Source organism: Mastigoproctus giganteus, chromosome 13, assembly GCF_048544385.1.
Source record: "Mastigoproctus giganteus isolate SK-2022 chromosome 13, ASM4854438v1, whole genome shotgun sequence".
Lineage (NCBI taxonomy): Eukaryota > Metazoa > Arthropoda > Arachnida > Uropygi > Thelyphonidae > Mastigoproctus > Mastigoproctus giganteus.
Genome location: NC_143587.1, coordinates 138,057,523 through 138,069,965, shown reverse-complemented (window position 1 = coordinate 138,069,965; position 12,443 = coordinate 138,057,523). Strand labels below are relative to the sequence as shown.

The 12,443-nt window shown below is 37.0% G+C and overlaps 1 protein-coding gene across 1 annotated transcript in view; it reads right to left on the bottom strand.

Annotated features, from left to right (window-relative positions):
- Positions 1-12,443, bottom strand: part of PIG-B (phosphatidylinositol glycan anchor biosynthesis class B) — a 106,185-nt gene that overhangs the window by 74,762 nt on the left and 18,980 nt on the right. The window contains exon 3 of the mRNA XM_090387368.1: positions 1,994-2,111. Coding sequence (XP_090243494.1) covers positions 1,994-2,111 — 118 coding nt within the window. The remainder of the gene's footprint in view (positions 1-1,993; positions 2,112-12,443) is intronic.

The window sequence follows — 12,443 nt, the reverse complement described above, 5'->3', positions numbered from 1 at the left end:
GGAGTTATTCAGCGAGGGGAAAGCCAGAGGTGTATTCAACTCTGGCAGTAAGCTAGAGAATCTTGTAATAACTGAGAGTAAAGTGGAGGAGAAATTGTTGAAGATAAATATAAGAAAGGCACCTGGGGTGGATGGGATCTATCCAGTTATATTAAAGGAGGCAACACATAAAGTAAGAAAACCCTAAGCCATAATTATGAGAGTTTCCTTGGACTCAGGGGAGGTACCCATGGACTGGAGATGTGCAAATGTGATCCAATTCACAAAGGAGGATCAAAGGGTAACACAAGTAATTACAGACCTGTTAGGTTAACTTCTGTTCCAGGGAAATTAATGGAGGCACTGGTTAAAGAAGCGCTGCAGGATCATCAAGACAAGACTTCAGTTATAGCTCGGACACAGCATGGGTTTGTTAAGGGAAAGTCTTGTCTGACCAATTTGACTGGATACTATGATGTGGTCACAAAGGAACTGGATGCAGGGAATAACTTTGATATCATATATTTGGATCTTAGAAAGGCTTTTGATACTGTTGCACATGGAAGACTGCTGCACAAATTGGAGCAGTGTGGCATTGGAGGCAAATTGCTTCTATGGATAAAGGGATGGTTAAGTAGAAGAAGACAGAGAGTGGTAATCAATGGACATTGCTCTTCGTGGACTAATGTTATTAGTAGAGTCCCCCAGGGTTCAGTGTTGAGTCCATAATTGTTTTCTGTATTTATTAATGATATTGATGATGGTATATCAGGCTTAATGTCCAGGTCTGCAGACGATACAAAGGGTGGCAGGGTTGTTAATGACACTAATGACAGTAAGTGCTGCAACAGGATCTAGAAAAGTTGAGTAGATGGGCTGAGAGGTGGCAAATGAAGTTTAACATTGACAAATATAAAGTATGGCATATGGGAAGCAGTAACCCTAGAGTAATGTATCAACTGTGTGGTACTACACTGACAGTGGCAGAGAATGAAAAGGACCTGGGGGTAACTGTGTTGGCAGATGTGAAGCTTTCTGAGCAGTGCAGATGGTCTGCAAGAGTAGCTCATGGTGTCTTGTCAATGATATACAGGAATTTTTCTAGCAGGGATAAGGAAGTGATTATTCCCTTGTATAAGGCAATGGTCAGGTACTATGTACAGGTCTGGAAGCCTCATTTTAGAAAGGATGGAGAGTTGCTAGAACAAGTACAGAAAAAGGCAAGAAGACTGGTGAAGGGAACAAAGGAGTGCTCTTATGAAGAAAGGCTTTAGTTCCGCAAATTGCAGCTTCTGGAGACTAGGCACCTGCTAGACGATCTGATTGAGGTTTATAAGGCCTTGAATGTATTTGAGCAGGCTCGATGCTTATTGGATTCTTCCTCTTGCTCAGATTACAAACCTCAGAGGGCATAAATTCAAACTGAGGAAAAACAGTTGTAGGATAGATATGCGGAAGTTTGTGTTTAGCAAGCGGGTTGTTGTTGGAACAAACTTCCATCTGTCATTGTAGAAGTTGATATCTTAAATGCATTCAAGGCAGAACTAGACAAACATTTGGAGCGAGTGGATCGGTGAAATGAGAAGGTTTTATTTTATTTATTTTTTTTTTGGCTGATGCTATATAAATTTGCTTTCTTGCATCATTACATTACATTAGCATTAGTAAAGGCACACTGCCTTTACCTAAAGGCACACAAGCCTTCTAAATACTGCCACAGTTTTTTCCTGCTCTTTTTAACACAAAGCCATTCTCTGTAGATCAAACTGAATAAAACTGTTATTTTTCTAATATGGTCAACAGTGTGTTTTATATCAAGAAAGTTAATGTTGATGAAAAACAATCATCATTTCTACAATCAGAATAAAACAATAATTCACTACATTTAGGAATTATTGTTTTATTGAGGAAAAAAATTTAGCATTTAAAAATTTTTAAATGCTAAATGGTTAAGTTTTACATATAATATGTTTCAAGTTTGGGATAACAACAGAAAATCACATAGACAACTTACTAACATAAATATAGAGTCCATTCCTAAGAAATATAGAATTTTATACACTACAGCAAACATTCCTGGATAAGTACAACTGCGAATGCCTTCTTTCCATTCCCATGTCAAGTAGCCGTAACTATTAAAGAAAGGAGGAAAACAAAATAAAAGCACAAAAAGACAAAATACTAATTAGAAATATAAATACTATTAGTAGTGCAAGACTAGTGCAAGCATACTAATACTATTAGTATTAGTATGCAAGACAATTTTTTTTCTTTTTCTGTTTTTTTCTCGCTGATGCTTTTTCAGCAAGATTAAAGATCATCAACAAAAAAACTACCTATCTCACCCATCTATCCCCACCAAAAATGTCTAGTTCTTCCTTGAAATTATTCAAACTACCTACTTCCACATCATCAGATGGAAGTATCTTCCAACAATCAATCACCCGCTGGCTGAAGGCAATCTTCCACACATCTATCCTGCAACCATCCTTCTCAATTTGATTTGAATTTATGCCCCTCATGTGTACTGTCAGCAAGATCAAGAATGCCATTAATATCAAGCTTACTCAATCCATTCAAGCCTTAATCACCTCAATCAAATCTCCTCGCAGGTGCCTAGTCTCCAGATACTGTAATTCTTTCTTGGTAAGAATGGCTTCAGTGCAACCTTTTGTTTCCTTCACCAAACTCGTTGCCCTTCTCTGCACCCATCCCATCAGATCTACTATATGAAGATGCAGCTTAACCATAGTCTTAAATGAAGGGATAATCAGCCCCTTATTCTTGCTACCTAAGTTTCTGCATATCATTGACAAAACCCTCATGAGCTGTCCTGCTAGACTGTCTGCACTGCTCAGAGAACTTCATATCTGACTGCACAATTATCCCCAGGTCTTTTTCATTTTTCAACTGTGTGGTATTACTCTGAGTGTAATACCACACAGTTGGTATGTTAATCTGGGATTACTGCTACCCATATGCAAAATCAATAAACTTCAACTGCCATTTCTCGGTGCGTTGGTATAATTTTTCAAGATCTTGTTGCAGTAGCTTACCTTGATTACTGTAACCATTAACCACCCTGCCACCCTTCATATCATTTGCAGACTTAGACATTAAGCCTGATTTCTTAATGTCTAAGTCTTAATAAATATATAAAACAACAATGGATGCAGCACTGAACCCTGGGGCACTCCACTAATAACATTAGTCCATGAAGAGCAGTGCCCATTGATTTCCACTCCATGTCTTCTTCCACTCAACCATCTATTTATTCATAGCAATAACTTGCTCTTATGCCACATTGCTCCTGTTTGTATAGCAGTCCTTTATGTACAACAGTACAAAAACCTTCCTGAAATCCAAGTATATGACAAAAATTATTTTGTGCATCCAGTTACTTTGTCACTGAAGCATCGTAATATCCAATCAAATTGGTCTGACAAGAGCTCCCCTTAACAAACCCATGCTGTGACAAGTATAACTGCACTCCTGTCTCTATGGTTCTGTATTACTTCTTTAACCAGTTATTCCATTATTATCCCTGGAACAGAAATTAAACTACCAGATCTGTGATTAGTCATGTCACCCTTTGATCCTCCTTTGTGAATCGGTAATACATTTGCACATTTGCAGTCTACAGGGACCTCCCCCTGAATCCAAAGATGCTCTTATAATTATGGCTAAGGATTTTCTTACCTCTTTGCTGCCTCCATTAATATAACTGGATAGATCCCATCCATCTCATGTACTTTTTTTTATGTTTAACTTCAACAATTTCTCTTATACTTTCCTCTCAGTTATCACAAAATCATTCAGCTCCCCATTAGAGTTTAATCCCCTGGCATCCCCTTCCCTAAAATTCCTCATGTATGAATGTAGATGCAAAATACCTATTCAGTTTGTCAGCAACCTGAACAGGATCACCAACAGTTACACCATGGACATCAAGTGGTACAAGATGATTCAACCCCTTCCTTCTACTGTTAATATAAGTACAGAAGTCTTTAGTCTTTGCTGTTGTTCTTTGTATAAACTTCTCATAATGCACCTTAGCCTGTCTGATCTTTTTTTTTTTTTTTTGGTAGTTGTTGGTGCATCGGCTTCTGTGGCCATAATGCACCTCCCAAGGTTTTTGCAGTACTTTGATCCAAGCCCGAGGCAGGATTCGAACCCGCGACCTTTGGGTTAGCCAGGCAGGCACTTTACCCACCCGGCTAGCCCAGTAGGCCTGTCTGATCTCCTTTGTGACTTGATTACAGACTAGTTTATATCTACCATAGGTTTCTGTATCACCTGATAATTTATATGCATCCCATGCACTTTTCTTCTTTGCCACACATCTCATCAATTCATCTGATGTACTTTTAGGTCTAAAGAACTTTTAGGCCTTGAACATTATTTCTTAATTAGTATGAAAAGCCTAGTAGCTTATATAATTATTTCCCTGAATGCTTCCCATTTAGAATATGCTGTTGGTAACACCATCAGTTTGTCTCACTGCATAAAATTTAAGTGAGAATACAATAATAATAATAATATTTCAGAAATGTTACTCTATAATTATCATTAGAGAGCATACTAATGTTGGGATAAAAGAATGAAATAAATCAGTTCCAATGGCATTGGGCTAGAAACATGTTTCCTGCCACTAGGATAAATCTTTAAGTTTATTGGCCCTACCACAAGAGGCAGGAGCAGTGCCAATGAATGTAACCAAATGATAAAATGATTATTCAGTTATAAAAGAAAATTTGAAAGTGGATTTCTTTCCTTTTTGCCACAGCATGCAAAAGTTTTTCAAATTATATATAAAGCACATTTGTAGATAAACTAACTGAGAACTAAGAATTTGATTTGTATGGATAGCCAAGTTATTAATGATATTCCTTTCTACAAGTATAATTGCAGAAGGTCATTTGCTGTTTTTTTTTTTTAAACATATAAAAACATGTAAAAACATTAACTAAATTACATTTCAGGCACAAATGAAAATTTTACTATTATTACAGTATTAATTTGCTAGTATATTATTAATAGTAATAATATACTCGAATATTATTAATAGTAATAATATACTTGAAAATTATTAATAGTAATAATATACTTGAAAATTATTAATAGTAATAATTTAATAACAAATTATTATAATTTTAGCAAATACACACACTGTAGTAATATTTCATGATTTATAACAAAAAAAAGCAACAACTTTTATGCACAAACTGAGAACATTTTGTTTGTGTGCATGTACTATTCTTCCAACCAGCAAACATAATATTCAGTGCTTCAGTTACAGCATATATGAATAACCTATGGGATATTGTATGAAAAAAAAAAATAATAAATAATAATTGCTGGATTTTTATTGGTCAAATTTTAATAAAATTTGGGATGACTCACTAAATTTTTCTAAAAGGTTCAATTATAAAATTTCATTAAAATCCAAGCATTAAGAGTCAAGCTATTACATGCAGAAAGCCAGCCAAAGAAATAACTGTCAGATTTCTGTCTAATTTTGCTGAAATTTTGGGTCGGTCAACAATTCTTTCTAAAAGACCCAACTATAAAATTTCATGAAAATCCATCCACTAAGAGTCGAGCTATGAGAGCAGGAAAAAAGTAACAACTGACAAATTTCTATTAGTCCAATTTTAATGATATTTGGAATGGCCTGCCAAACCTTTTTAAAATGCAAATATAGCAAATTTCATTAAAATTTATCCATTATGAGTCAAGTTGTTACATGCAGATGAACAGAGAGAAAGACAGACGTGGTGAAAACAATAAGTGCATTATATGCACATATGCTAATGTGTATGCGATGCCAACATAGTAAAATAGAAAGGGTGCAAGAATATTTGCTGATGCTATCGAGGCAGTGTTAGGTGGGTCGGAAAACTGCTAGCTTGAGGGGGATACAAGGACTAATAGATTAACGGTAGCCACTGGCAGAGAGGAAAGTGATTCTTGCACTGCTTCTATTGGAATGAGCAGCAGCTTGGAAAACAAGATGATGGGTATTTCAGAAACTGCTGGGAGTCATTCCAGTACAAGTAAATATATGGGTTGTGTTAGGGTAGCTAAGAATAGGAACAGGTGCATGTATACTTGCATGTACACCAATGCTGGGAGTTTGGTAAATAAATTTGATGAATTTGAGGTATTGCTCAAAGCATCAATTGTTGGATGCTGTTGGGATATCAGAGACGTGGTGTCACACAGATGTAAGGAATGCAGAACTGGAATTTGTGGAGTACAATGTGTACAGAAAGGATAGACAGGATAGGAAAGGAGGAGGGATTATGCAAGGAAGTGAAGCCAGTCGACATCGCTGGACAGTGCAGTGTCAAGTCAGTATGGTGTGACATAAACATTGGGAAATCAAACGTGACAGTAGGAGTGTGCTACAGGCCTAATGACTCTGATGAGTATAATAAGAAACTGTCCAGGGAAATAGAGTGGACCAGTAAATCAGAGAGTCTTATAATGGGGGATTTTAATTTCCCAGATATTGACTGGAATTTGTGGGTTCGTCACTCACACACTAAAAAGGCTTTTGTGGATTTATTGGATGATTGTTTTCTACATCAGCATGCTCGGGATTCAAATAGAGGGAGTAATACTCGATCTGATTATCAGTAGTGATTCTTCATGAATTAAGAATCTGCAGATAAAGGAACAACTAGGTGGCAGTGATCACAGTGTGCTGAAGTGGGATTTACTCAAAGAGGTAACTACCATCAGGAGTAAAGGGAAGGGTTTTTGTTTTCGTAAAGGTGACTATGGTGGTCTGAGACAGTATTTAAATTCTATACGGTGGGACTAACTGATGATATTACCAACAGCAAATTCAAAATGGGAGGCATTCAAAGAATTTATCTTGGCAACTACTAGGCTTTACATACCAACTAAGAAATATTGTTCAAAGTTTAGACCTAAATGGATGTCAGATGAACTAATGAGACATATGGCAGAGAAGAAAAATGCATGGGATACATATAAATTAATGGGTAACAAGGAAGCCTATGATAGATATAAGCTAGTCTGCAACCAAGTCACAATGGAGATTAGGCAGGCAAAGGCAGATTAAGAGAAATCTTTGGCAAAGGATGCAAAGAAAAACAACAAAGAGTTCTTTACTTATGTAAACTCTAGAAAGAAAGGGATGAATCAGAATGGTCCACTGGATATTGATGGTTCAACTGTTGATGATCCTGCTCAGGTGGCTAACAAACTAAATAAGGTAAGTTAAACTCTGGAAGTGAGCTAGATGATTTTGTAATAACCGAGAGGAAAGTGGAGGAGAAATTGTTGAAGATAAACATAAAAAGGCATCCGGGGTGGATGGGATCTACCCAGTTATATTAAAGGAGGCAGCAAAGGAAGTAAGCAAACCGTTAGCCATAATTATGAGAGCTTCTTTGGACTCAGGGGAGGTACCTGTGGACTGGAGATGTGCAAATGTGACCCCAATTAACAAAGGAGGATTAAAGGGAGACAAGTAATTATAGACCTGTTAGTTTCATTTCTGTTCCTGGAAAATTAATGGAGGCGCTGGTTAAAGAAGCACTGCAGGATCATCTAGGCAAGACTTCAGTTATAGCTCGGATACAGCATAGTTTTGTTAAGAGAAAGTCTTCCCTGACCAATTTGATTGAATACTATGATGTGGTCACAAAGGAACTGGATGCAGGGAATAACTTTGATATCATATATTTGGATCTTAGAAAGGCTTTCGATACTGTTGCACATGGAAGACTTCTGAACAAATTGGAGCAGTGTGACATTGAAGGCAAATTGCTGCTATGGATAAAGGGATGGTTGAGTGGGACAAGACAGAGTGGTAATCAATGGACACTGCTCATCATGGACTAATGTTATTAGCGGAGTCCCTCAGGGTTCAGCGTTGGGTCCATTGCTGTTTTCTGTATTTATAAATGATATTGATGATGGTATATCAAGCTTAATGTCCAAGTTTACATTGACAAATGTAAACTACTACATATGGGAAGAAGTAACCCCAGAGTGACGTATCAACACTGTGGTACTACACTGACAGTGGTAGAGAACGAAAAAGAACCTAGTGGTAATTGTGCAGGCAGATGTGAAGTTTTCTGAGCAGTGCAGACTGTCGGCTAGAGTAACTCATGGTGTCAATGACATACAGGAATTTTTCTAGCATTGATAAGGAGGTGATTATCCCCTTGTATAAGGCAATGGTCAGGCCACACCTTGAGTACTGTATACAGGTCTGGAGGCTTCATTTTAAGAAGGATGTAGAGCTGTTGGAATGAGTACAGAGAAGGGCAACAAGATTAGTGAATGGAACAAAGGGTTGCTCTTACAAAGAAAGGCTTAAATTTTGCAAATTACAGTGTCTGGAGACTAGGCACCTGTGAGGTGATCTGATTGAGCTGTATAAAGCCTTGAATGATTTGAGCATGCTCAATGCTGATGGGATTCTTCCTCTTGCTCAGAATAATCACCTGAGGGGGCATATATTCAAATTGAGGAAAGACAGATGTAGGGTAGATGTGTGGAAGTTTGCCTTTAGCCAGCGGGTAGTTGGTTTGTGGAACAGACTTCCATCCTTTGTTGTGGAAGTTGATAGCCTAAATAAATTTAAGGCTGAGCTGGACAGGTATTTAGAACGAACGGAGGGGTGAAATGGGAGCGTTTTTTTCTTTTTTTTTTTTTTTTGGCTGATGCTGCATAAGCTTGCTTTCTTGCATCATATGCCTCTACTAATGCTAATGCTAACATTATAAAATTTTTAACCTTTAATAAGTACATAGTAAGTATAACATTAGCTGAAAAGATGGTGGACTTTTCTCACAATTTATTATACTTGAAATGAAGGCATGAAATAATTTTAAGCCACCTTTATTTTCAATCTAATATGAACACAACTATACAAAATCCATTTTTTAAATTGGATTTTTAAAACATATTTTTAACCCGCTGTTAAAGATCCTTGGAAAATGGATCAGGAACCATTTAGAAGCCCAGATTGAGGTATCAGAAGAACAAAGTGGTTTTTCAGCTGGGAGGTCATGTATAGATCGTATCTCAACAGTAGGACAGATCCTTGAAAAATGCCAATCAAAAGGAAAAAAAATCTTTATGATTTTCATTGACCTTGAAAAGGCATATGACAGTGTTCCAAGAAAACTCTTATGGAAAGCACTGAAAGAGGCAAATATTGATGGACAACTGATTAACATTATTAAGGCAATTTACAGGAATAATAGATGCAGAATTAAAGTGGGATCAGCTTTGTCACCTGAATTCCACACTTCAAAAGGCTTATTACAAGATTGTTGTATGTCACCAACACTTTTCAAAATTTATATCGACATCTGCCTAAGATCCTGGTCAAAAAAATGTAATAAAATGGGATTGCCGATTAATAAGAACACCTATATTCACAATTTACTTTTTGCAGATGATCAGGTGGTGATAGCACAAGACTTAGAAGATGCAAAGTATGCATGTCGTCAATTGTTTGAGGAATATAAACAATAGGGTCTAAAAATCAATTTTAGCAAGACTGAAATGTTGTCTTCAGGGCCAAGTCAAGTTCTAAATATTGCAGGTTTTAAAATCAAACAAGTCGATAAATTCAAATATTTGGGATCAATCTTACAAAGTGATGGATCATCCCAAGCAGAGATCAATAAGAGAATTACAGACGGCAGAAAGGCTATCGGCATGTTAAACTCTGTTCTGTGGAGCAAAAATATCCTATATAAAACAAAGAAACACATTTCAAACGATTGTACAAAGGTCTTCTATTGTATGGAGCGGAAATTTGGACATTGAATAGGCAAGTGGAAAACAAATTGCTCTTCACAGAAATGGATTTTTGGAGACGCTCAGCAGGAACTTCTAGAAGAGACAGAAAACGGAATGAAGACATAAGGGAAAAAATGGAAGTGAAAAAGACTATTATTGACACCATCAAAGAAAAGCATCTAACATGTTATGGACATGTAAAATGGATGCAAGAAAACAGATATCCAAAGGCTATCCTAGAATGGATATCTCCTGGAAGAAGAAGAAGAAGAAGAAGAGGAAGACCTAGGAGGACATGGATGGATGGAGTACGGGAGTGCATGACAGCCCGAGGCTTAACCGACCAAGACACCTTGAACCGCACTTTATGGCGGAAAAAAATTCCTAACAAGAAATAACTTATGGGCTGAGGAAACCCACTGTAAATGGAAACACTCCTCTTGAAGAAGAAGAAACATATTTTTAATCAATTTTTTAAAAACACCCACTTAACATTACTTAGACATGTTTTTATAACTTGTCAAAATCAAGTATCTTTTTCAACACCTGCATTTGGGCATTAGCATTAGCATCAGTAGAGGCATTTGATGCAAGAAAGCAAGCTTATGCAGCATCAGCCAAAAAAAAAAAAAAAAACCACTTCCACTTCACCCCTCTGTTCGTTCAAAATACCTGTCCAGCTGAGCCTTAAACTTATTTAGACTATCAACTTCCATGACAAGGGATGGAAGTCTGTTCCACCAACCAACCACCCGCTGGCTAAAGGCAAATTTCTGCACGTCTATCCTACACCTGTCTTTCCTCAATTTGAACTTATGCCTTCTCAGGTGATTATTCTGAGTGAGAGGAAGAATCCCATCAGCATTGAGCATGCTCAAACCATTCAAGGCTTTATACACCTCTATCAGATCACCTCGCTGGTGCCTAGTCTCCAGACACTGTCTGGAGCAAAGTGAATTAGTGAATGGAACAAAGCACCCCTTTGTTCCATTCACTAATCTTGTTGCCCTTCTCTGTACTCGTTCCAGCAGCTCTACATCCATCTTGAAATGAGGCCTCCTTCATTACCTTCAATGTCAGTAATTGATACTTGAAAGAAACAAAAATCGAAAAACCTGCACACTTCAGCTGCACTGGATAATGGTAATAAATGTAAACAAATGACGAAATGAGGGAAGTGTTGGTATTGTGAGACACTATAATTAAACATAGATCTAGTGCACTCAATTATTGAATGACAAAAAAACCATTAATCTTAAATTCACATTTAAGAATTCTTGATAATTATATGCAAGAAAAGGCTTAACAAAGCCTAAAAAATATTTTCTTTTATTTTTTTATGGCCAAATATCTTCAACAACTAAACAATTAATGATACGGATAAAACATCAAACCAATAATCAAAGAAAATAAATTTGCACTGCCATTATTATATTTTAAGAGATTTTTCTATTCGAATTTTAAGTTACAGTAGAACCCGAATAAGAAATTCCTGCATAAGAAGATTTCCCCTGTACCAATTTTGGTTTCTTAGGTCCAAATTTCAACTCTATATGTTGCAATGTATTATTTTCCCACATAAGAAGTTTCCTAGGTAAAACACTTTCCCACATAAAAAGTTTGTGATAAGGAATACACAGATTATTGTTATAATGATATTTTCCCACATAATACATTTTTTAAATATATAAATTATTTATTTATAATATTAAAAAATATTCAACAATATAAACATTTGGTAATCAAACAAGTTTTGGCATTAGCATTAGTAAAGGCACATGATGCAAAAAAAACAAGCTTATATAGCATCAGCCAAAAAAAAAAAAAAAAATCTAATTTCACCCATCCACTTGCTCCAAATGTTTGACTAGTTCTGCCTTGAATCTATATAAGCTATCAACTTCTACAACGACAGATGGAAGTTTGTTCCAGCAATCAACCACATGCTGGCTAAAGGCAAACTTCTGCACATCTATCCTATGACTGTCTTTCTCAATTTGAATTTATGCCCTCTCAGGCGATTATTCTCAGCAAGAGGAAAATCCCATCAGCATTGAGCATGCTGAAACCATTCAAGGCTTTATACACCTCAATCAGATCACCTTGCAGGTGCCTAGTCTCCAGCCACTGTAATTTGCAAAACTTAAGCCTTTCTTCGTAAGAGAAACCCTTTGTTCCCTTAACTAATCTTGTTTCCCTTCTCTGCACTCACTCTGATAGCTCTACATCCTTCCTAAAATGAGGCTTGTTATTTGGTTTTTAGGAGCATTAGCAACTAAGGCCATATTGCTCCGGGATATGTGGTGGTCATTCCCTGACCTTTCCGCATCCTGCGTATTTGGTGGTGACGGGCTCGAAACACGGTCTAATCAAGAAGCGTGTGCTACGCACTGCTGCTCCTTCCCACCTAGCTACGGAGGCGCCTCCTAAAATGAGGCCTCCACACCTGTACACAGTACTCAAGGTGTGGCCTGACCATTGCCTTATACAAGGGGATAATCACCTCCTTATCCCTTCTAGAAAAATTTCTGTATATCACTGACAAGACACCATGAGCTACTCTTGCAGACCATCTGCACTGCTCAGAAGACTTCATATCTGCCTGCACAATTACTCCCATGTCCTTGTCATTCTCTACTACTGTCAGTGTAGTACCACACAGTTGA